The sequence below is a fragment of the Urocampus carinirostris genome, chromosome 6 (assembly GCF_059441175.1).
Source record: "Urocampus carinirostris isolate Australia breed hairy pipefish chromosome 6, RoL_Ucar_1.0, whole genome shotgun sequence".
Classification (NCBI taxonomy): domain Eukaryota; kingdom Metazoa; phylum Chordata; class Actinopteri; order Syngnathiformes; family Syngnathidae; genus Urocampus; species Urocampus carinirostris.
The window spans coordinates 16,675,859-16,702,830 of NC_142354.1; the positions used below are offsets into that span (position 1 = coordinate 16,675,859).

The 26,972-nt window shown below is 40.9% G+C and overlaps 1 protein-coding gene across 3 annotated transcripts in view; it reads right to left on the reverse strand.

Moving 5' to 3' along the window:
• Positions 1-22,119: 22,119 nt before the first annotated feature.
• pax7a (paired box 7a) overlaps positions 22,120-26,972 on the reverse strand; it is a 113,152-nt gene continuing 108,299 nt past the window's right edge. For all 3 annotated transcript variants that reach the window (XM_088338063.1, XM_088338064.1, XM_088338061.1), the window contains one exon: positions 22,120-23,005. In XM_088338063.1, the coding sequence (XP_088194189.1) occupies positions 22,890-23,005 (116 nt within the window). In that variant the 3' untranslated portion in view covers positions 22,120-22,889. The remainder of the gene's footprint in view (positions 23,006-26,972) is intronic.

Consider the following 26,972-nt stretch of genomic DNA (forward strand, 5'->3'; position numbering starts at 1 on the left):
AGCCCTATTATTTTTCATTATCAAACAATTTTGAAAAAGTGCCCCGCACCACCCGACACATAAAGCCTGTCTTTTGTAACAAAATCTAAGTTATACAAGAATGTATTAACTGAGACAAAGAACTATATTGGGTGGATTAAAAGAAAAGGACACAAAAGAGAACCTCTGCCTGACCCCAACATACCTAGCCGGCCCGAAATTCGGGTCGGAACGGGCTCGGCCTTGAGGTCTTACCTCTAGGCTGAAAACGGCGAACAAAACCTTTTCCCGCTTGAGAAAGGCTTGCTCACTTCAGAGCGCCGATCTTTGGCTATCAAATTACTCAGAAATATATTTACTTGTTTGATGGGATTTGGCCCCATCACTTTGGTGCCAACTGTGGGACATTGTGATAGACTGGGGTATGCATTCAGTCAAATAGTTGGGTGGACGCACAAGTCAATGGATCCACCAAAAACAAACCGCAAAGCACGATAACAGCTATTATTTTAGCCCCTCATTTAAATTTGTCAATTAACCTTGATCCAGAGGAAAGTCAAAAAGTGCAAAGAAATGCTGATCACCACCGGTCGCTCCGTGGGTTATCGGGTCTGGCAAGATACTGAGGTACTGTCGTAGAGAAAGTAATAGCAGGGCTGCAGGTACAGCCTACTGCAGCTAGGCAATGTAACATCTCTCACAACCCTAGCCTGCCAAGCCTATATTTCACCGCCAGATCCATTACTCATTAAACAGATGACCTGAAGCTACAATTGTGACTCTTGTATTTCAATCATTACGGGAACCTGGCTCAACCCGTTAGATCCCTAATGCTAGTGTGCAGCTAGCTGGTCACTCTTTACATCTCTTTCTTAGAAGAGATGCATAGAAAGAAGCCCTTCAATTTTTGTATAATGACAATAAAGATCACTTAGTCAACTGAAATTCTGTGTTTTTATTTGTAGTTTTTTTATGTAATAATATCCAATAAATAAATAAAAATGTTTCTATTTTGCAGGTTTTGACTATCACAGGTCTTTTTTGAGAACCCAACCCCCTGCGAAAAACAAGGAACTACTTATCATTTGAAAAAAGTCTTGTTTATAAATAATTCTTCCTTGAATATTTATGTCCGTGTTTGATATCACTGCTACCCTGTTTGCTAGCCGCGACCAGGATGCAAAGTTTGCTCTGCGGAAACATTGCGTCCATCTTGCAAATGTTCTCCCCACCGCCATGACATTCGCATGCTTGCAATGAAAAAACTCAAAACTTTCTGGCTGCCTTCCACCCGCCTACGTCTCCGACGCCAGGTTCTGGGTTTTAGAGTCGATTCGCCACCTCTGCTCAAGTGCGGGGGCATGCACGATACGACGGGGCTCTCTCTTGTCTCATCTCTCCCATGGGCTACACTTTCATCCCTCTTCTTTGCAGACCACCCCGAGCCCAAATAAGGTGTTTGCGCCTTCAGTTCTGCATTTTCGTCTGTGAAGAGATCAAAATGTGCCAAAACTTTGCAATAGCCCCCCCCACCATCCCAACATACACAACACACACACATCGACACAAGCTTTGACTTAAAACGAGCATGTCCAAAGTCTGGCCCAGGGGACAGTTACAGCCCATGATCAAATTTGTACTGGTGTGTGGGATATGGCATAAGATAATAACATGTGGCCCGCCATTAATGTTGACAGCGGTATAAAATAAATTTGTACCCAATGAAATTAAAATCACCATTTCAGATGATGGCTACCTTGCCCTTGGCTTTCTGTGAGAATTCTAGCCCAGACCATTTCCGACGTGGCGACTGATAATAAAAAAAAAAGGAAAGTTGACTGTGAGGGCTATCATTTCCAGGACAATTGGTAATTGAAGTAATTTTCACGAAAATACAAAACAACGGCGTCTGCCTTGATTGCCAAGAAACTATGGCCGTTAACAAGGAATGAAATATCATGAGGCACTACCATTCGAAACGTGCTAAGGGACTGTGGATTAAAAAAAGGAAAGTTGACTGTGAGGGCTGCCACTTCCAGGACACGTGGAATTTGAAGTAATTTTCATTAAAACTGTGTCTGCCCTAATTGTAAAGAGACTATGGCTGTTTTCATGGAATATGATATCAAGAATCACTGCTATGTGAAACATGCCGAGCGACTGTAAACAAAAAAAGGAAAGTGTACTGTGAGGGCTGCCACTTCCAGGACAAGTGGAAATTGGAGTATTTTTTCACAAAAATCCAAAACAACTGTGTCTGCCCTAATTGCCAAGAGACTATGGCTGTTTTCAAGGAATGTAATATCAAGAAGCACTGCCATGTAAAACATGCCGAGCGACTGTAAATAAAAAAGGAAAGTTGACTGTGAGGGCTGCCACTACCAGGGCACGTGAAAATTGGAGTATTTTTTCACTATAATCCAAAATAACTACGTCTGCCAAGAGACTACGGCTACTTTCAAGGAATATGATATCAAGAGGCACTGCCACTCCAAACATGCCGACTATAGAAAGCAAACTGGAAAGAAACGCTGTGAAAAGGTGAAGCACCTGCAGCTATTTTAACGGCACGGCAGAGTTATTTCACGCGACCCTGCAAATCAACTGAAAATGCCCCAAAGGTGAGCCACGAGATCGCGATGCTGATCCCCAAGCACTGCAAAACTTTCAAGGAAGGTCATTTATTAAAGACTGTATGAAGAAGGCCAGGTTGAATCGTCGGCCCTTATGTATTTTCAGCTTAGCAAATCCAACCCGCTTTCTGAAAAAATTGGACACCCCTAACTTAAGGCGCAATCACAAATAGCATTTCATATAGGTTTGTAGTATTACTTTTAAAAATTACTTTATTGTATTTCTGTCATGTTTTATATTATTTCCGCGGTAAAAATTTTGTAGTGTTTCAGTTGTATTATTTTTTTAGAATTTTTCTTGTCATATTTTTATGTATTTTTTGCCTTTTTTTTAAAAAAAAAAAATATTTTTTGCCTTTTTTTCAAATAAGTACTTTGTAGTATTTATGTAGTAGGATTTTTGTAGTATTTCCATCATAGCATTTGGTTGTACTTATGTTGTAATATTTTTGTAGTAATTCCGTAATAATATTGTCATATTTCTTTCTTAGTGTCTCAGTCGTATTTCTTTAGTGTTTATGCAATATTTCTGTAGTAGTATTTTTGTCGTATTCCCGTCTTAGTATTTTTGCCTTTGTTTCAAAAAACATGACAAGTACTTTGTAGTATTTATGTAGTAGGATTTTGTTGTACTTATGTTGTAAATTTTTTGTAGTAATTCAGTAATAATTTGGTCATGTTTCTGTCCTCATGTCTGTCTTATTTCTTTAGTGTGTTTGCAATATTTTTGTAGTAGTATTTGTTTGTCGCATTCCCGTCTTAGTATGTTTGCCTTTGTTTCAAATAACATGACAAGTACTTTGTAGTATTTATGTAGTAGGATTTTCGTAGTATTTCCATTGTAGGATTTTTTGTGTGAGGAGGGTAACGAGGACAGCAGAGAAAATAATCGGGACTACACTTCCCTCCATTCAGGACATTGGCCAGAAGCACTGCCTATCCCATGCTAAAAACATTACCAGGGACCCCTCTCACCCCCATCATGGACTGTTCACTCTGCTAGCCTCTGGGAAGAGGTACTGCAGTGTGCGGTGCAGGACCACCAGGCTCCGCAATAGTCTAGTCCCCCTGGCCATTAGACTGTTAAATGGTCAATCTAACATATAGTTAACTTAAATCTAAACGGCTGCTAATCTGACTTTTGCACTACTGGCAGTTTTTTTTATAGCTTGCCACTCCTTACACATTGCTCTCTGCACTATTGTAATTACAGCGTTATTGTTACAGTGTTAATGTTACTGTGTACCTGACTTGTTAACCTGACTGCCCATTTTGCACATCTGGTTAGCTACTCTTCTTGCACTATCGGCACTATGGTAAAATACTATACGTAGCCAAAATACAATACAACATTATTTATATCTGTACATTCAAGGTAACTGTGGGGGTCAGATGCATCGACATTTCGTTCTGTATACACGTGTACTAGAATGACAATAAAGTAGATCTGAATCTTTTGTACTTATGTTGTCATATTTTTGTAATAATTCTGTAATAATTTGGTCATATTTCTGTCCTAGTGTCTCAGTAGTATTTCTTGCGTGTTTTTGCAATATTACTGTAGTAGTATTTTCTTGTTGTATTCCCGTCTTACTATTTTTGCCTTAGTTTCAAATTACATGGCTTGACTTGACAAGTATTTTTTAGTATTTATGTAAAAGGATTTTTATAATATTTCCATCGAAGGACTTTTGTTGTATTTCTGTTGTAATATGTTTGTAGTATTTCTGTTTTTTTTTTTTGTAACATTTCTGTATCAGGATTTTTTTAGTATTTCCTTCTTAATATTTTTGCAGTATTTCAGTCATAGAATTTTTTTTAAATTTCTGTCGTGTATTTTTAGAGTATTTTTTCGTTTCAAATAGCATGACTTGACTTGATAAGTTTTTTGTAGTATTTATGTCAAATAATTTTTGTAGTATTTCCATTGCAGATGTTTTGTCATATTTCTGTAATCATTTGTTGATATTCCTGTCCTTAAATCTTTGTAGTATCTTGTAGTGTTTTTGTAATATTTCTGTAACATGATTTTTTTAGTATATCCTTCTTAGTATTTTTGCAGTATTCCCGTCATAGTATTTTTGTAGAATTCCTTTCATAGTGTTTTTAGAGTATTTTTTGCATTTGTTTCAAATAGCATGACCTAACTTGATATGTGTTTTGTAGTATTTATGTAGAATGCTTTTTGTTGTATTTCCATCGCAGATGTTTCAGTTTATTTCTGTTGTAGTATTTTTGTCGTATCTCTGTAATAATTTGGTCATATTTCTGTCCTTAAATCTTTGTAGTATTTCTGTAGTGTTTTTGCAAAATTTCTGTGTTGGGATTTTTGTAGCATTTCTGCCTTCAGTTATGCTTCCTCGTCTCTGAAGAGTTCAAAATGTGCCAAAAACTTTGCAGCAGCCCCCCCAATGCACACACGTACACACTTTGACTTAAAGGGTAATCACAAATAAATAGTATTTCTGGCGAGGAGCACAAGGAGCCTATCTCAGGAGCAGATAACTAGTAGATGCGATTCCTCAGATAAGAGGCAGTAATTTGGCTTTTAGAGAGCGCTGCGGGGGCCGGCGCTGATTTACTGTGTATACGGGAACTCGTTTTTTTTTTTTTCTCACATTTTTATCTCTCCTGTTGAAGAGCTTTTCATCTCTGCCTTTTTTTTCCCATGCGTATTTTCCCCCCAGAAGGAGGTGAGATCACAAGGCAACACAAGAGCGAGAGAGCACTGCCTTTTAAAAAGCGCCCTGGACAAAATACAAATATTTGAAAATGTATTTCATGGCAATTATGTCAGGTTTCATGGGCTTGGCACAGCACTGAGGCGCAGCCTGGATGCCTTAATTTGTATAGAAATTGTAATCATTTGTTCATTTCAAGGTGAAAATTGCATTTTTTAATTTAAATTGTATCCTGCGTGATAGGCTATTATCTCGAAAAATTGTCTGCGTGTACGGAGCTCCTTGGCCCGCCGTCACGCTTCTTTGGAGCTCACTTTGCCTGAGAAAGCGCTTATACATGCGAATCCCCTGACTCAATGCGCAGGATTCACTGGCTGGAGCGCTCATTTCCAAGCGGGGTATTAATATTAATTAGCTGGCGTGCACTAAGGCCGCCATTTTGAATAGAAACCGAACTGGTCAGGATTTTGTAACCTCCCTGTTAAAAAAAGCCAGTTAAATATACATAAATAAAAAAGATAATGTAACATTAAAATAAAATATTAACATTTGATAGGAAACAAATTGTAGTAAGTATTTTAGATTATATGTCATGACCAGAACGGAGACAGGACCCACTTGCGTTACGTTGCTCTCAGGTTTATTGGAAGAAAGGAAAGGGTTGCACCTACGATCCAGTGATCGCTGGACGCGGGAAGGAGGTCGCTCTGAACGCGGGTGTGGTAGCAAGTGATGGCGGTGTCGGGAACGGAAAAAACGTGTCAGTAGCCGGGTGCAGGAGAGCAAAAAAATGTGGCCGGGATCGGAAACGGGTCGAAAGCCAGGAGAGGAGAGTAGACGTGGTCAGGATCAAAAAACGGGTCAAAGCCAGGAGAACAGACGGGAGCAAAAACAAAGGGGAGTCAGGGTCAAAAATGCTTGCCTAGAGTACACTGAGGTTCGCAGACGGACTGACAATAGGTGACAGAAAGGAGTGGGTTTAAATAGTGACAGGGAGCCAATCAGAGTCCGAGGCAGTTGGCGCCAAAGGAGCGGGCACAGGTGCATCACAGCATCATGACATTATATTAGAGTTTATTCACCGTAGAGTTTATTCACCGGTCCCCTCAGGAAAATTCACTTCCATTGATTGTACCAGGGGAAATACCTAACATCACAAACTTGCAATGAGGGCAGACTGATTTCATGGTCCAATGGGGCCTGTTTTTTTAGAAAGGCAATGGCAGAGGGGATCAGGCTTTTCCCAAGAAGGGTCATCCTAAACTGGGATGAAGTATTGGTGTCATGCCCGAGGCCCAGTTACAGCCTGTGATCACATTTCTACTGGCCCGCATCCTCTGTCATACAATTCATAATATGTAACCCACCACTAATGTTGACCACTGTAGAAAATTAACCATTTTACCAGTTGATGGCAGAAGCCCTTGCCCACTTTGCCCTTGGCTTTCTGTAAGAATTTTCGTCCAGCCCATTTTCGACAGAAACTGTAACTAAAAAAAGGAAAGTGGACTGTGAGGACTGTGAATTTATCAAAGCGCAAAATAATTGAGGGGGGTCTGAGGTGGTGGCTCTGTCAAGCACGTGGTCTTCCCCTGTTTTGCCACCGCATTTTTCCCCACTCGACGTAGTTTCACTGATGCCAGTGCCTATCTTGAAAACTTAAGGAGGATTTAGAAGGAAATTAGCACAGGCCGATTGTTAGCCACAGATACCTGTATGATCTAAACAATTATAATTATTCTCCCGAATCAAGGTATGTGATGGTAGAACTGAACATGCAAAAAAAACAAAAACAAATGATAATCAAAAAGGGTGGTATCCAAAAAATACACATATTTAAAATGTAAGAAAACTTTTTTCCCTTTTCTACTATAAAAAAGGTAAAACATGGTAATATACAAAAGTAATACGTACAAAGTGTACTCATTATGTATTACTATTCTTTCTCTTCTTCTTATATCTTCCATTTGTCTTATGATTTTACTGTACAAATAACTTAAACTACAGTCAATTAAGAAAACTCATATTTAAAATTAGCAAAACTATCTGCCAGTAAAAAAATAAAATGTTTCTAGTTTTCGTAAATATTTGTAATTATTTACACTTTATCCTATATTTATATATATGTATTTTGAATATACATTTTCAAACTATTGCCCTTAAAATTAGGATGCCCAGTTTCAAAAGTTTAAAATTAAATATTTTTTTATTAAGTATTCACTAACAATGCCCACGTAAGTTCAAAGAGCCCTTACATATTTTTTTCCAACCCCTCTATCTGCTTTCATCTTATTTTTTCCCTCGGTGTTCCGGCCATACAGCTCATTACACTGGAAGAAGGGAGGCGGGTGGATAGGAGGGAGGAAAGTGATTCCACGCGTGTCCTCGCACTTTTCTCTTATTCTAGGATGAAAATGGTAAAAGGAGGAAAATGACTGTTTTTAATACAGTTCAAATGCCAACCGAGGCCGACAAAAAGATAAAATAAGTTCGAGTATATTTGAGCGCATCTAAGAATTTCACATACTTGCACGTGCAACTAAAATAACTGGACAAAGGGCTGCAATGATGATTTCAGCCAGAAGATGACGTCCGTGAGTAGAATATTCTGAAGTTACAGACACCACGTTTAACTTACTACTTTAATTTGTTGTTTTTTCATCTCGTAAATATTCTTGCACCATCAGGATGGCACTTTCTAATCTCACTGTGCATTTCACATGTTACAATTACAATCAATTCTCTTCTGGAGTAACTCACTCCCATCACAAGTGCAAAAACACTTCACCAAAACTTTGGAATCTGGTGTAATTTTTCAATTCACATTACGCTAGATTTGAAAGGCACTCCTGTATTTCTTCATTTTTGTCTAGGCATGTATGTGTTTTCTTCCACATGTGTTCTGTGTTTTTTGCTCACCAACTTTAACGATATAATTCAAAATGAAGTTTGGATGTTTTTATGTTATGTCCAGCGCATACATTAAAAATCAATATATTATTCAAGTGATGTAGAGAAATATGATATTGGTCCATTGTACTAGAAATAATGTCCGGTTGCATCAAGGAAACCGTTGTTTTTTTACAATATAATTATATATGATATATGAATTATATATATGAACTATATGTGAAGTTTCTGTTGCCAGTATTATTTGTCACGGTTGCCCATTGCCCTCACTTGGGCCCGCCCATTTGGCGCCAGCTGCGGCTCGCTGATTGGCTTCCCTCCTATTCAAACTCAGTGCTCTCATTCACAACTTGTCAGTCCGTCAACGAACCTCTGCACTTGCAAGGCATGTATTTTGATTCTGTCTGGTATCCTTCTTGTGTATTCAGTATCCGGTATTGATCCCGTCTGTCTCGTCCTGTCCGGTATCTTGCTCCAGTATCCGGTATCGGTCCCGTCTGTCCCGTCCTGCCCGGTATCTTGCTTGTGTATTGATCCTGTTCCGTCCTGTCCACTATCTACTCGTGTGTCCTGTATCGATCCCATCTGTCCTGTCCAGTTTCAATCTCGTCTGCCTCTGACTTCTCTGTGTTACTTCTTCTGTCCAGCGATCGCCGCATCACCGGGGTTTGTGTTGACGCGCATGACTGCCCCATTCCCGTAGAATAAAGCTTTTGTGAAAACGTTGCGCGTCTGGGTCCTCCGTCTATTCGGGTTCTGACAATTATTATCATTTTAAAATATTCTAAATTCCATATAAGTAAAGTATTAGTATGACAATAAAGCCTCTGCGGGAAATGAAGTGGCATTAATCTGCGACAATGCCTCTCTCTAAGCTGCCTCTCTTTTTAAACACGTTTTACTTTTTACATGACAGATTATCTACGTGTAATACTCCAGAGGGTTAACCTTGAAATTCAAAACAGGCCGGATGTTTCCTGAAATAAGATTTGCTTGGCCGTATGCAAAGGAGCAGCAAGCAGATATATGTATGCGCGGAGGTGACGAGCACAAAGCCGAGGCTCAGGTACATGGCATATGCTGGCATAATTACAGGATTTGTGAGGGATTATTATACTGTAAGTGCTTTTATGGCGACAGCTGGGAGCTTTTTTTTCTTTTTTTGCTCCCTGCGACACGTAATCTCAGAGAATAAAACCAAGACCCCGGAGCATCTCTTAATCATTTCTTAGCATACCTGCACACGGCTAGAGACTCTCACACTCGGGGGACAACAATAGAATTGGAAAATGCGAGAGGTCTGTCTGGGGCAAAACAGAAACACTTTACTTCGAAATAAAAATGGAGTTGTGTGTCTCTGATTCGTCTATTTCCTAGTTCAGGCAATTAGAAATCCATTACAAAACATACCATGATCCCCTTTGTGTTGCCATTCAAAGGGCCATCATTGTGCTGCTCCTTCTTGTGTTCATGCATTGCCAACCTGATGTATTGCTGAGATGCATCATCTATTAACTGGACCACTTATTCTCACTAGGGTCAGGTGGGTGCTGAAGCCCATCCCTATCATCTTCTGGCACTGGGAAGGGGACACCCTGAACTGGTTGACAGCTTGTCACAGGGTACACAGAGACAGACAACCATTCATGTTCTCACACATACCTAGGGACAATTTGAAGTCACCAATTCACCTGCCTTGCATGTCTTTGGAAAGTGGGAGAAAACCAGAGTGCCGGGTTGAAACCCGCAGAGACAGGGGGAGAACATGCAAATTCCACATGGTAAGGCTGGTAACTGGATTTGAACCCATGACCTTAGAACTGTGCCGCGGATGTGCTAACTACTCAGTCGCTGATATCAAGACTCAAAAATTCATACAGTGGTATCTCTTTATAAAAGCACCTTTAAACACAAGAATTTTGATTTACAAGTTTGCAACGCAATTTTGTCTTGTTATACATAGGTAAATCCAGGTCACAAGCAGTCCCAGAGGCTACCACTAGAGACCGTTCATGACCGCTCACTGCTAGCATCAGCTGGTTGCAGTATGTGCATGCAAACTACAACAGGTAGAAAAAACAAAAATGGTGCTTTAAAATTGTTTGGCGTGTACGTTTTTTAAGTTTACAGTAACATTAAGTGTACAGTAAGTGCTTACACAATATCAACAGTCTCTTAATCTCATACCTGTCAACCTCAGCCAATTTTTCCCTATAATAATGTTTGCAAATCCCCATGATTAATAAACGTTACAACCAAAATGCAGCACCTATCTACTCAAAGCAAGACGGACTATGTAGAATAGCGTGACAATATTAGAAACCTATGATGACATTGTCGTCTGCTTCCAATGACCGAGACGATATGGATTAGAGCCAACATGGGTTGGATGAGATAATTTTGAATGAAGCACACATAGATAGGTACCACTGTATCTTATTTTTCTTTGTACATGTCATACAGACTATTTAAAATACCACTAGAGTTGTTTTACATTTTTAGCTTAGCATTACAAATGACATTAATACACCTGTAATGAGAACATTATTATCCATCTATCCATCCACCCATCTGTCCATCCACCCATCCACCCATCCTTCCATCCACTCTAGCAATTATTTGTTTTCTCCCTCATTAGACATCTGAGGGACTGTTTTACTGAGAGGTGGCAAACCTTTCTGTTTCAGGCAGCATTGGGTTAGACAATCCAGCAGGATTTTCTGAATGTGCTGTTAGCCTCAGATTATGGATTATTTTCTCGCTTTGACTCATTTTATTGGATGTCCTCTCTTTGTTTTTGTTGCACTTTCTCCTATCTTGACTCATTTTCACTTGTGCTGCTGGGGCACCCCTCTCCTTCTGTTCTGTGAACAAATTAGCGCAGCGACAGAGAGGAGACCGCACATAAACCACACCTCTATTAACCAATCAACCATTTAACCAAAAGCAAGGGAGAGAACACAAAAGGGTGCAAGCGAGCACACCATGGCGTTTCGTATAATGAGATATCTTAAAATTATTTTGATTAACTTTGGATTTGTATATATTTATTAATGTTGTTCTATATTTTTAAGTTTTAGACTATGGCATAAACAATTAAATGCTGGTGGCCTGCGAGAGACTTTCAATAGTTTACGAAAAACTGTATAAAAGTATGTATGTATGTATTTACTTGTTTATTTCCTTCTCCATTACCTGATTTGTATGTCAAGGCACAAGTGTGTTTCATTTCATCTTCCCCCTGCAGTAGGTCTCTCACAATCACACCAGCAATAGTAATACTTTTGCACAGTGCAGTTCTTTATATAATTTATGTCCCTCCATGAAGCCGTGATGGCGCTTCCTTCCCGGGTGGTTTCTGTCCTCCACGGCATGGTTGTCAAGCAGGCGGCAGGTTACTTATCAAGCGGGGCCAGGTTCAGGGGCCCCAAATGAGATGAGAATCACATCTCCCCCTGCACGGATCATTTACAAGAGTGACTATGACCGGGCTGAGTCTTGGAGCGATAGAGCCCTCCTGGCCTCTCCTCGGAGGCTCAGGACTTTTTTTTTTACCCCTATTTCCATCCCTGTGATGTAAACAAACCCATTACCGGCAGGGGCAGCTCGCAGGGCTCCCGGACGCGGGGACGCGGCCTGCAGCTAAGCTACCGTGGCACTGAACCCCCATTTTTGCACCTCCCCTGCTTTTTTCAATGGCCGCATGTCCGCGTCGAGGCGGTGGAGGAGGAGTCAGAAAGCCCGGGCACTTTTATCTAAAACCTCCCCTAGAAGAGAGGCGAGGGGAGAAGGGCTCTTGTTGATCCTCGGCTCCTGTAGTCAATCAATTATTGGATCAAAGCGGGTGGCGGGCCAAAGCTCTCCGGCGCGGTGACGCCTGAGCCGACACTTGGTCCACTTGGAGTGACAGGCGAGCGGCTGGGGGTCGGGTGGGGTAGGGGAGACAAAATTCTTGGGACGCCACGGCTAATCTGGTCAGACGTGACGCTAACTTTGAGGAGAAAAGATGAAGGCTACAAACAATGCTCAGCACTTCCTCAAGGAGGACTTGCATCCTTTTTTTGTAATGCTTGTCCCCAGTCGGTTCACGGTTAAGATGGGGCTACACAAGCTGTCAATACAGCTATGTCCTGGACTCGTCCCCAATCAATCTAAGGCCTCAAATATCCATTCACACTACACTACAGTCCAGACAATTTTGTGTATCCCATGAAAAAGTCACTTTTTTATCAATCAAATTAGTTGTCCAAAGTCTGTGTTCTTTTGCCCAAATTCATCCCTTCCTTTGGTTGGCCATTCAAAGATATTACTTTTTCTTTGCCAGTCATCCTTAAAGGCAAGCATCTTGGAGTACCTCGTCAAGTCATGATTGCCAATTGCCCTCACCTGTGCCCGTTCGTATGGCGCCAGCTGCTGCTCGTTGCCTGATTGGTTCACCTAATATTCAAACGCAATGCTTCCTTTCACTCCTTTTCAGTCCGTCAGCGAACCTCCGCACATGCAAGGCAAGTACTATTTGACTCTTGCTCCTGTCTGTCCCGTCTTTACCTGTATCCTGCTTGTCTTCCCCTGGCTTCCCAATCTCCTGCTTCGGCTACTCGCCCCGTGTTTGCCCACAGACCACACTCTGATATCCCGTCCCGGATACTCGACTTGTTTCTGCCCATTGACCACGCTTCGATCGCCCGTCCCGGCTACTCAACTCGTTCCCGCCTTCCGACCACGCTCCGATCCCGTGAGCTCCCTGCTCCTCCTGCCTAGCGATCGCCTGACTTCTCAGCTTCTTCAATAAAGTTTGTTGTGAAATGTTACGCGTTTGGGTCTACCCTCTGTTCTGGTTCTGACACGTCACTGTAGATGGTGAAAATGTTTTTCTATACTATTTAACGATTACTATTTAACAAAGCTTTTATTGGAGCACCAGCAAGGCATCTATTTCTCAAACTACAGACAAAAGTATTCCACACTCCAAGAACATTTTGAAATATTGCCATATTTCAGGTTTCAATCTTATAGTTTAAAAAAACAAAATGTTTTCCAAGAATTAAAAAGGGACAGGATTGTGAAAAGAAACCAAATATATTCCACATTTTAAATTTTGTTAACAAATACAAAATGAATAAAAAGTTGACCTTGCAAAAATATTGACCCCCTCTGATTTTTATACTTTATACAAACCTTTTGTGCCGCAATCACGGTCACCAGTTTTTTGGGACATTTCACACATCTCGAAACAGAAATATTTGCCCATTCTTTCTTAGAAAGCAGCTCAAGTTTCTTAAGGTTGGATTCTGATTTTGTTTTTGCACAGCATTTTTCAGATCATTCCACAAATGCTAGATTGTATTGAGGTCCAGCCTTTGGCTTGGCAATTCCAACACCTTTTATACTGTGAGTTTCAAACTATTCCATTGTGGATTTTGCTTCATGTTTACGTTCATTGTCCAGTTGAAAAGGTAAACTTGCGCCTCATTCTCAGGTCTCTTGGAAACTCCAACAGACTTTCTGCCAGAATTGCCCTGGATTTGGCTCCATCCTTCTTCCCATCAACTATAATGATATACCCAGTCCCTGTTGAAGAAAAGCAACCACTGAGCATGATCCTGCCATCATCATGCTTGACAGTGCAGATGTTTTTATTTTCCCAGAATTATGTGCAGTGTTACTCTTCCGCCAAACACTCAGTCCAAAAAGTTCAATTTTGGTTTCATCTGACCTGAACACCTTGTTCCACATGTTGTTCGTGTCTCCTATGTGGCTTCTTGTGAATGCGAAATGGGACTTGTTATGGTATTATTTCAGAAAGGACATTCTTAATGCAGAATAGGTCTAATAGTTCTTATGCACAGATTGTCCCAACTCAGCTGTGTATGCCAGCAGGTTCTGATGTGTTCATGGGCTCTTAGTTGCTTCTCTAATTAGTTTTGTCCTTGTTTAGACTGAAAGTGGAGAGAGACAGCCAGTTCTTGGGAGGTTTGCAGGGGTTTCACTCTCTCTCCATTTTGATGTTATTGCTCGCATAGTGCTCCCAGAGATGGGTAAATGTTGCCAAATCTTGTATCCCATTACTGCTGTGAACGTTTCCACAACCTGACCCAGTCGGTTAAGGGATCCACGAATATATTACAAAGTACTTAGTGTTTTTTCCTAGAGTCTTCTTTAGCCATCAAACAACAAGTAGTTTTCAATATCCAAATGGTCTTAGAGTTAATTTTTCGCTTAATGAGTCACAAAGCGTTATTTGATAAGAATTCCTTGCATTGGATTTCTCACCTCAAGTCCTGTAAAGTGTCGTTCATTCCTCTGATTGCCTTCGCTCTTTCCCATTAAAGTGCAAATGAACAACAATACTCGTTGAATCATTTCTAGCCATGTAGACATCTCTCACCAGGCAATCACTACTTGATTTGCGTTTTCGATTAATCAACACACGATTTTAATCATGATAATTAGATAACGTACAGCCAAGAGCTCTTAAAGGATGATTTGCAATGCGGCTGTGGCGATGAAATAAAGACTAAGTGAGCTCAGATGTCGAACATGCCACGTAAGACGTGTTGCATTGACAACATAGCAAACAGATTTGTAGACAACATTCCTGCGGTTGCACGCTGACTGACATACTACAGCTGCAAGCCACTGCGGACCATGTTCTTGAATGCGCACCAAAGCAGTGAAGTGCTTTTATTTCCTTGCCGTCATTCATTTCAATGAGTCACTTCCGTTGTCAAGGAATCACAAACGACGGCTGTTAAAATATCGTATCGTAAAACTGTCAATCCCCACCCTCCCTCTGTAATATTCGGAGTTTGAATTTATAGTTTTATTATTCTTGTAAAATGACATATACCACCTTTTTTTTGGGAAAGATGCAACTCTATTCGATTTCAATCACAATTTTTCACCAAACGTTTGTCTTATTTGGGGGAATTTTATGCAATGTTAGATGACAACTTTAGCTACTTGAAATTCTGACAATGAACTCATTAACAAAACGATTTTCAAACACAAGTTAAGAATAAGCACGGTGGAGCAGTGGTTAGCACATGTGCGGCACAGTTCTGAGGTCTTGGGTTCAAATCCAGCTACCAACCTTCCTGTGTGGAGTTTGCATGTTCTACCCCTGCTTGCGTGGTTTTCCTCCACGCACTCCGATTTCCTCCCACATTCCAAAAACATGCATGTCAAGTTAATTGACCGGTCAAAATTGTCCCTAGGTGTGAATGAGCGAGCGAATTGTTTGTGCCCTGCGACTGGTTGGCAACCAGTTCAGGGTGTCCCCTGCCCACTGCCTGAAGATAGCTGGGATGGGCTCCAGCACCCCCCACGGCCCTTCTGAGGATCAGCGGTGCAGATAATGGATGGATGGACGGAAGTCAAGAATATTACTAAACAGCTGTTTTCCATCTTCGCAACATTGCTAAAATTTGCCCGATGCTGTCTCAGTGGGATGCGGGGATTATAATTCATGCGTTTGTTACCTCCAGTCTCGATTACTGTAATGCACTACTCTCCGGTCTCCCAAAGTCCAAAATCAAGAGCCTTCAGCTGGTACAAAATGCTGCATTGAGGCAAGAAAGTTTGAACACATTACCCCGATCTTAGCGAACCTGCATTGGCTCCCTGTTAGCTTAAGATGTGATTTTAAGGTTCTGTTGGTAGTATACAAAATCATGCATGGACTTGCTCCCTTATATCTTTCAGATTTAATTTCACCTCATGTTCCATGTTCCGGTCCGGACGCTTCTCTCTGAAAACGCTGGTCTACTAGTGATCCCAAGGGCCAAGAAGAGATCCGCAGGTTCGAACGTTTTCCATTCGGGCCCCGGTGCTGTGGGATGCTCTTCACCCTGAGATTCGATCTGCAACCTCAGTGGAACTGTTTAAATCTAGGCTTAAAACACACTTCTATTCTATAGCTTATGAATAACCTTTATTTTATGTTGACAATATATGTGTATTAGTTGTTATTGCAACATCCATTGCAGCCGGGTAATACTGGAAGGGGGATTACCTCATCTGCGGTCCCTTCTCAAGGTTTCTTCATTTTCCTCATGTTGGGGTTTTTGAGTTTATCCTTACCCTCATGTAGGTTTTAGATCAGGGCATGGTGTAATAATAGTCTTTGGTTTGCAATAACCTGTGCAGCCATCTAAGACTCTTTGTGATTAAGGGCTATACAAATAAATATGACTTGACTTGACTTTGAATTTGTTTCCACAGAACAGTAGTGATGTGTCCCTAAGCATGTGCTGAGTATTTTAGATAAGTGGTCAGCGAGTCAGAATGTGTGTTGATGATGAGGTGAGGTTTGAAGTTCCGCGAAATTGGTGTGACCACGTGACTGATTCACCATAATAATTCACTAGCTTTGAGTGTGGTTCGTAATAAAATCATCCGAGAAATGCCCAAAGAGTTTAAAATCCCCTTTAGTAGTGGAAATCACGGAAATATGAACTTCCATTTCTTTACAAGCTTGGAATAACCTTTCTATGCACACCTGCTTTCTCTCTATGATGTCTGTTTTTTCGAAATAAGGTGAAATCCTCTGCTAATAAAACTTTGGAAAAGTATTGTTTTGTTTTTTTTAAATTAAAATAATTATTCAATTTACCTCCTTATCTTACTTGTTGCTTAAGTACAAGGGTACTGTTAGTGTTACTTTCTCAATACACCCTTCAAATATATTTTCTGTATTCCAAGCATGTTTCACACCCCTCAGTTTTATCGCATGCTCCAAGCATTTGATACATTTTCCCATCCACATGGTGGCATAATCGAGGAAATGAATCATCTCGAAGCCCCTATGTGTGTGGAGCATTTCCCTGCAGGGCTTCGCTGCTTAATGGGGCTTCATTTAGCCATCGCTACAGAACAGTGAAAAATTCATTTCTTTCTCAAAACTAACTTTTGAAGAGTATTCATCGTTTGGTCGGAATCTTGTTTGGCATTGTCAGAAAATGATCAAACCATGTCAAAACTTGTGAGGTGAATACTGTGTTTGAAATCAATCACACAGATATGTTATCTGACTGATACTGCTGGAAGGTTAGGTTGAGGACGTGGGCGTTGGCTTCATTTGCGCATAGTAGGTTGCTGTGACCACTCCACCACAGGGGGTCCGCCGCCCCAGGAGACCGGAACCGAGAACTGGTATACGTCTCACCTCGCAAGGGCAGTCTGATTTTGGCCAGCCACAAGGCAGGAGGGATTTCCTAAGAGGAGAAAAAGCTGGACCAATGCGCTGGCCGGTCCTGGCCTGGTCTCAGCTCAACAGGCAGCCAGCGAGCATTGCCAGGTCGGCAGCCAAGCTGATCAAGCTAACGGCCAAACCAGTGGGACAAAGTAAGCGACCTCAGAGAAGCCTCAAGACACCAGCAGTCAACCTCTCCTACAACACTGGTAGTCCTTGTCCCAACCGGCTGTCAAGCTTACCAGGTTTCCTCATCGCTCTACTGCCGAGGACATAAAGACTGGGCCTTCATCTTTATCAATGCAGAACTTCGCAGAACATCTCGTGGTTGCCAGGTATTGATATTGGTGTGACGTTAAAGGGGGAACTCTATCAAAATACAATAACGTTATAATCAAGCCAATGTTGTTGTCTATCCAAATGGTGCCAGTTTAAGTTCTCAACTTCTAGTTTTGTTTTGTTTTATTTTTTTCTTATTGTTTTCTGTTCTATTCAAGCTTCATCAGTAGATGACTAGTAAAAGAAAAGTCCAGAAAACCAAGAGTGTGTGTCTTTATTAGAGTATATTAAACTATCAAAACGGTAAAAATAATTCACTTAAAGTGTGTGTCGCCACCCTTCAGAATAACTAAACAAGGTTTTTCATCCATTTTCCTCACACAATGATCTAAAAACATGTGGTGCTCCAAAAAAGCGAGACACATTTTAAAAAGAATAACTCAGCTCTTTAATTCAATTGGTCGATAAATGGTTTGTCGGAATAATTTATCTACCACCAGTTTTCGCAACACTTTTCTACAACATATTTTGCACTATTATCTATACATACTCATTTCCTTCCCTATTTTGCACACTGCTTATTCACACCAGGGTCACAGGGGTGCTGTAGCCCATCCCTGCTGAAATTGGGCAATAGCCAAGTGTCCCCCTGGACTGAATGCCAGCCCATCACAATGTGCATAGATTTAGACTTAGATTTAATTATTTGGTCCCTTCATGGAAATTCCCTTCCAATTACTGTACAAGCAGAAAACTGGAGGCATTACATTACATAAAAATATAAATAAATACATTTTAAAAATAAAAAAACATACATTACAGTAGGAGATGAGGGAATACTGATTGGATGGATCAGCAGGGCAGAGGGGATCAGACTTTTCCCTAAATCATTGTCCAGTAACCTTGCCCTGACATAGACAGTGATACTGTTGTTATTGAAAAAAAATAATTAGTTACTGTTACTAGTCACTACATTTAAAAAGTAATTCAGTTAACCCCCCACATTTACTCACGTTGAAGCCGACACCTTAAAACTTCTTTAAAATAGCCACATGCATACTTCATTAATAAATTATAACCCTTCAAAAACTTGAAGGCAGAAAATAAAACAACATTTCTCAATCTGTTTAACCTAAAACATGCATTAGATAACAGTTACACCAGTGTTACTGTAAATAATGAACAAGTTGGTGTGGTTTGTCAAAAAGTCACTAGTTATAAACATTCGTGCAAATTCACACTTTAGTTCTATTGTGGGGTGTTGAAGTAGAATCAAATATTTACAAAGTGTTCCACCCTATCAGTGTTGATTTAACACTCTTAAAAAAGGACTATCTTTTCAACAAGGAAGTGTTAAAGGTTTGCTCTTTAAGTGTTCAATGAACACTTTTTCTGAGTAACTTGATTTAAACCGTGTTGGATTAACACTTAAAGAGTAAACGTTTAACACTACCTCAGTAAATCTTCAGTTCCTGTCACGGTTGCCATGGCGCCTAATTGGCCCCTTCTTTTTAAGCTCAGTGCGCTCTCTTACTTTGTCAGTCTGTCAACAAACCTCTGCCCCGCAAGACGTGGGTTCTGACTCGGTAATGTTTTCCTGTTGGTATTTCCAGTCCGGCATTGTTCCCGTTTATTGTTGTCCTGTTTAATATCGATTTCCAGTTTCGTTCCCATCTATTTTTGTCCTGTTTATTATTCTCTCCAGTTTTAATTCCCGTCTTGTTTGTCCTGTTTAATTTCGTGACCTGTTTCATTATCAATCCGGTCTGTCCGTCCCGTCCGGTATCGACCTATCAGTCCGATATCAACACGGGCAATTGGTATCGATCTCGTCGGCCTCTGGCTTCCGATCATATCACGGCAGACTGCTGCCTCACGTGCATGACTCCCCATTTCCCGTAAAATAAAAGGCTTGTGTGAGAATGTCCCGCGTTTGGGTCCTGATCCGGTTCTGCTTCTTGACAGTTCCTATGTATGTGTTACATCAACACTGGTAATTTTTGATGTTTTGAAGTCTCCTTTTCCCCATTGTATACACAGGTCACGTTTTATGACCTGACAAATGGTTTCCCTAATTAATACAATCCTTGAATGATTTAAAGACAGACAATAAGACATTTCTCAATCAGTTTGAATTGGAATCTTTATTAGATAACAGTTACGCCAGTGTTACAGTTAAGACATCCACAGGCCGAAGGTAGTAAATACCAATACAAGTTTTCCCCACTAGTCTAATATTCATAGAGAAGAATAAATTATACCTTGATAATATATACACACACACAAACTTACGTGCCGAACAAAAAAGCGCGGAAAATCCCAAAGAAACTAAACAGGTAATTCAGCTCATCGGGGTAGGAATAAGACATATTAAATATCCAAATGTTTATTGAGTGTTAGAAATGAGTTTGATACGCTAAAGACGAATCTAATTGTTGTTTTTTTTCGGATTGTTTTTTTCTTCTTTTCAGATATTCACAAGTTCATTGGAGAATCAGGTGAGTCCGTGCGTTTGGTTCCAACGCCGCTCAGGATGAATTTTTTTTCCTCGTTTGTTTTGTTGAGAGAAGAGCGCATAAACAGGAAACGGGTCCAGTCCTGTCTGGCCAGCAGGTAAAAAGATCCGCTTATCGGAGCAGTTTTTTGGTCCTTTTCTTTGGACCAAGTCCAAGGGAAATTCATTCCCAAGTGTTTATTTTGCACATTCTTCTTCCCGAAGTGGGATTCAAGAGCAGTTCGATACAAAGTCCAACGAAACCAACAGAAATTCAACAGACGGACAGCAAGGTGAAAGGTGAACGCTTCATTTTAGTATAAAACTTTAGAAACAAAGACACTGTACATGTTTAAAAATAAGATGGCACGTGAGAGAAAACAGAGGTTGGTGTCAGTTGAAGGCTTTTCTTTCATAGTATTCAGACAGTCGTACTTAGAAAACATTCAAACCAGAGAAATGTCGATTAGAACAGTGCTTGGCAACTACTGGGCCTTGTTTTGTGACTATTCCATATTTATCTGTGTATATATATATATGCATTTTTCTTATCCCACAACATACCTCGAAGTTAGGGTCCATGTTATGCCGAGGTATAACAGTAACATATGACCGTAATTGAGTTAAAACGCATATTGACCAATCATAAGAGGAAAAAGGCGTCCCGGGGGGAACCAGCTGTTGATTGGTGGGGAATAGACTCCCTTTGTTCACTTCCAAGAACTCATAGAGACGTTTTGTTTGCGGACGACAAGAGTTGGTTGCCTTTTCTTTCGGCTCACTAATAAATACTGTATTCGTAACCGCTATCTAACTATATTGTAGTCGCTATTTTGAATGGTGACATGATTCGAAAAGACGCGACGTAAACAACTCAGGGGGGAGCGGAAAACCTAAGCGCTGATAAGGTCGTGTGTCAAAGTACGCACCCCTTTTGACCGTCAGTAATGGTAACGGCGGAAAACACAATTTGTATGTTTACCACTTTACTGAAGAAAAATAACGCCATTACGTAACACTGCTGACAAGCCACATAAAATGATGTGGTATGCCAGGCCCACGGCCCATGAGTTTGACACCAGTAATATAGCCTGTCACTAAGCAAGGTCCCCCTTCCCAAAGGGTGCGCGAATATGCATTAAACATGACATCTGCGATTGTGTAAGGATTGATAAGTCGAAAGATTTAGTTTTTTTTAAGAATTAGATGCAACGGGAATTGAACCCAGATCACCGCAGTGAAACATACAGATCCCAATCATTTGGATTGTGAATTACGAAGAATAAGGTTTCAAATTTAATTTCATCATCTCACTATTATTACACACGGTGCCACGTTGTAATGGGGCATTGTGGGAAAGAGTTCAACCAAAACAAAGTACAAGGTGGTATTGTGAGTAAAAATAGATCAAATCAAATACCTAAATATATATATATATATATATATATATATATATATATATATATATATATATATATATATATATATATATATATATATATATATATATATATATATATATATATATATATATATATATATATATATATATATATATATATATATATATAGGGGCAGCACGGCGGCGCAGTGGTTAGCGCTTGTGCGGCACAGTTCATGTCATGGGAACCTGTCGTGGGTTCAAATCCAGCTCCAGACTTCCTGTGCGAAGTTTGTATGTTCTCCCCGTGCTTGCGTGGGTTTCCTCCGGGCACTCCGGTTTCCTCCCACGTTCCAAAAACATGCATTTCAGGTGAATTGGCCGGTCCAAATTGTCCCTAGGTGTGAATGAGCGAATGAGTTGTCTGTCCCTGTGTGCCCTGCGTTTGGCTGGCAACCAGTTCAGGGTGTCCCCTGTTCACTGCCCGGAGATGGCTGGGATGGGCTCCAGCCCCCCCGCGACCCTAATGAGGATAAGCGGTACGGCTGATGAGATGAGATGAGATATATATATATATATATATATATATATATATAAAATAACTTTTAATTTCTTTTTTATGTCCTCTATACCTCTTTTAAAATTTGGAGTTGACTGTAGTTGTCAAATAATACACACTGTTCCTTTAAAAAATCCTGGAAATCAGAATTCTGTACTGATGTTTCGTTTCTCGCATATTTTTCTCCCATTGGAATGCTTTTCAGTTGGAATGTTTTGGAAGGAATGTTTTTTTTGAGCGAGGGGCAAGTGAAGGTGGTTAATTTTCAATTTGCGGGGTTTATTGGGCTTTGGACGAAGATAGACAGGATTTAGCTTAGTATCGCCAATACATGAATGTCCCCGATCTGTTTGTTCCCCAAACAAAGGCCGCGCCTTCCCTATGGGATGGAGCTTCTGTTGGAAAGAGGCGGTACTATTGGCTGCCCAAAACTGCTTAAAATTCCCTGCAGATTCCCTCCAGCCAGACTTCCCACTGAGCGGCCAAGTGCTTTTGGAATGTCAAGATGAACATGAAGGCGGGAAGGTCATTCCCCCCCCAAAAAAAGAAAGAAACTGATCTTAGGTTACTAGGAACTTGGGCAAAAAACAAAAAAAGAACAATATGCCTCCTCCTCCTCAAGGTGGAATCAAAGAACAACATATTAACAATAATCATACAGCAACAGTCATATTAACAATCGGGGGGAAAAAAGAGCGAGTCAAAATGGTGTCGTTAACTACTATCCACATGGAAGTCGGTGGGGCCCAGCGGGGCCTCCTGAAGAGAGGGGCCGGGGTTTCAGTAGGCCTGACCCGTCTCCACTTGCAGAAGTCCCAGCACGGCCGAGTGGTCGCCCAGTTTCATTCTCCTCTGGGTGGACAAACTCACGTTCTTGGCCAGGTAGTCCACAGCAGCTGCACACAAAATAAAGTAAAGTTACACATTTGAAAAGTTTCTATTTGACATGGTATATTTATTTTCATATTTGTTAATAAAACTTGATACTTATTAATCTAAAACCGTTTCATATGTGTTTGGGAATTGTCTTTTTTCCCCCCAGACTGTCAGAAGCACAATGCAGAAACAATGGTTAGCAGGTTATGGATATGGTCAGGGAGCCAGGCAATAATCATGGTTGACGATGCAGCATAGGGGTCGGTGTTTCAGTGAGTCCCAATAGCGAGGGCAACAGTCCAGCAGTTCGTTAGGCAGTACTCGACATCCGGAAGGGCAGGGTAAGTGTTCGGAACAATAGAATGACAAAATGCTGGCACAAGAGTGCTTAAGACGTGATATGAAGGCAACAAACTAGCACTGAGCCAAGAATACATAGTGTTTAAATAGTGAAGAGGGAGAGGTGTGATGGGAGGGTAATCAGGAAAGGGGACACTAGTGTGGGGTGGAGATTAGAGCCCGGAGGTGAGTGACCAGATAAGGTAGGGCCGAGCAAGATAGCAGGATAAAGGTAGAGAGAGAATTTATGTGTTTCATGTCTTTTATTAAGCATGCCGTTTTCAATCAGGTGCGCTCTTATAGTAGGAAATTTACAGAATTTTGTTTGTTTTTCTCTACAGTCGGGCCTGCGATTGACAGGCGTCTTTTTTCCGATGTGTCGGCTAACCGCGTGAGTCATGTGACTTAAGCCAACCTCCATTCACTCTTGGTAATTCATGCAAGTCTCAAAAGCCAGAGTGAAAGATACTATTAAAAAAGGAATAAGATAATCGTTGGCAGTCTGCTAGCATTTGTAGCCTCGTAGAGCTAGGGTGTCAAATTCATTTTAGCTCAGGTCATCGAGTCATAGGGTCTTAGAGTTGAAAGAAGCATTCTCTCGGGCGGCCGACGAGTAAATTAATGGCATAAAAAGTGTGACTTTTCTGGAGGGCTGTTTTTTTTTTCCAGGGGCTCACTATTAAATAATGATTCAGGGATGTAATAATTTATTATAAAAATATTATTGATGGTGTTTTTCCTCAATATTTATTTCCTTTGCCTTGATTTAATATCTCGTAGGTTTCAACTGTGCATTTATTAAAAAAGATTAAATGAGAAAGGAAAACAGTATTTCCACTAGTTTTCATTTCCACTAAAGTTTATTTAATTCCGGGAAAGTGAGCGCTAAACACTATTTAAAACTATTAATTTAATGATCGCAAATCTCCTAGTGAAAATGGTTACCTAAATATGGGAACTTTGCTGTTAGTTCTCATATCTATAATAGAAAAGAGCTAAAGCTTCTTTAAAGGTAGGGTGTATCATTTAAGGTGTCCTTAAAATGTTGAAAGTTGATTTTTTTTTTGACATTAGGAAGCAGGAATGGGAGAAGGGGGCTGGAGAGTGATTTCTTGCTCGGCCCTACGTTTTTTGTGAGTGTGGCATAAAAATGGTGGAAGTACGAAGCAGCCTGTTTCAAGTACAGTCCAAACGAAACCCCTAAGAAGATAAAAAAAATAATGGTTTATGCGAGCGTGTCTAAGAAATGCACATACTCGCACGCGCACATACGGAAAATGACAAAGGCTTCACTGATGACCTGAGCGAAAAGATGGCTTAGAAAAGTGTCAATTTTTGTACAGCTTCTGCAAACACACCCAAGAGATATTTATTTGATTTTTTTTTTTCAAGCCTGTGACATATTTTAAGTAAAATAACATCAGGATATGTTTCCTCAATATTCTCTGGTTGATTAATGGTAGTCAGCAGATAAAGCTAAAGTAGGTGCTTTGCAGGTGGCACCTGGCTTTAGTGACGTCCAGTGGACATATTCAAAACTGCAAGTCATTTTTTAAAATGATACAGCTCATTTTTCTCTTGTGCTTCTTTAAGCATTGTCTCACAAAAAATAATTTTTTATAGTTACTCACTAATCCTTCTAAAAAGTAACTGAGTTAGTATCTGAAATACTCTACAGTAAATGTAATTAGTTACCAGGGTAAGTAACTATCCCATTACTTTTAGAATTAGTTGTTGTGTGCAGTATTTGAGTCAGTTGAAGTAGTTACATGATGGAACCTTGTAGTATTTATTGCACCTCATCAGCAACAGATTTATTTAACACTCGAAGTGCAACAAAAATAAACAGTAAAGAATATAATAAAATAACAATCAACCGGGTTTGATAAATGAATTGGGAAATTGGTATAACAGAAAAAAATACAAATACAGAAAGAAAAAGAGAGAAAAGAAGGAAAAATATTAAACTTTATATACATTCATTAACACTCAAAAACACGGGAAATAAAATAAAAATGTTTTGAAATCTCCAAACAAAGATAAAATACAAAACAATTTTAACCTTTTTTAATGGTCAACAGATTTAAACAGAAACCCTCCTGACATTAAATATTGACCAATCATAAGAGAAAAAGGCATCCGGGGGAAATTAGCTGTTTTGTTCGTGAACGACAAGAGTCGGTTGCCTTGTCTTTTGGCGCACTAGTGAAAACTATATTCGTAACAGCAATCTAACTATATGGTATTCATATTGTCAGAACCAGAACAGATACAGGACCCAATCGCGTGACGTTCTCACACAAGCCTTTTATTTTATGGGAAATGGGGAGTCCTGCACGTTAGGAAGCCGGTCTGGCGTGGAAGGACAGGAAGCCAGAGACCGACGAGACCGATTCCAATTGCCCAAGTTGATATAGGACAGATGGAGTCGATACCGGACAGGAAGGGACAGACAGGATTGACAACGAATCAGGATATCGATAATTAACAGGAGAAACTAGACGGGAACGAAAACTGGCGAAAACAATAAACAGGACCAAAATAGACAGAAACAAAATTGGAACTTGAAAAAACAGGACATAAATAAACGGGAATAATACTGGACTGAAGATATTTACAGTAAACCAGGATCGTGTCAGAACCCACGGCTTGTGGGCAGAAGAGAGCGCTGAGCTTTATATAAACAGAAAATCAATCTCTCAACGAGCCGCAGCTGACACCACACGGGCGGGGCCAGTTGGGCACCATGGCAACCGTGACACACACGGGCGCAGCCAATTGGACACAGCGGCAACTGTGACACACACGGGCGCGGCCAATTGGGCGCCATGGCAGCCATGACACATACGCTATTTGAATTGTGACATGATCCGAAAAGACGCGACGTAAACAACTCGGGCTGAGCGAAAACCTCAGCGCTGAAAACGTCACAGGTCCGGGAGCACGCCGCCATTTCCGTTCTGCAACCAGGTGTACGTATCCCTTTTGACCGTCGGTAATAGTAACGGCGGGAAACGTAATTCGACAGATTACCCCTCCACTGAAAAAATTAACGGCGTTACGTAACACGTAAAAGCCACATAAAACCATGCGGCGTGCCAAATCCGGCCCACGGCCCCTGAGTTCGACGTCTGTAATATAGCCTGTCACTCAGCAGGCCTCCCCCTCGAAAGAGCGTGCGAGTGTGCACGCCAGTCTTCGTTAAACCTGGCATCTGCGATTTCATGCCCTCCAAACTCCGCGCGACCGCTCATTTTCAATCACTCCACGTCGGCCCCCCTCCCGGTCATTAACCGTCTTAATGAAGCCGCCATTAAACTGGCATCCGACTGACGCAACCGACGGGAAAACGCAAACAAGACGGGATTTTTACCTCTCTGGATGGCCGACAGCATCGGTCAATTATGCTAATCTAATAACGCTAACTCTTTTCCTGCCCTCGGGTGTGTTTTTGTACGTTTGTGCTAGTCGGAGGTGAGAGGAGGAGGTGGGCAAGAGGACATGGCGGCCCCCGGGGCGTGCCGCTCTTTGAAGTGGCCCTCTTGCTTTTCCCATACAAGTGGAGAAGGATGTGACTCAGGCGTGATGGAGGGGGGGGGGTCTTTATCAAGAGCACGTGTCTCGGCCTTCGCCGGTTAAGGTGGCAAA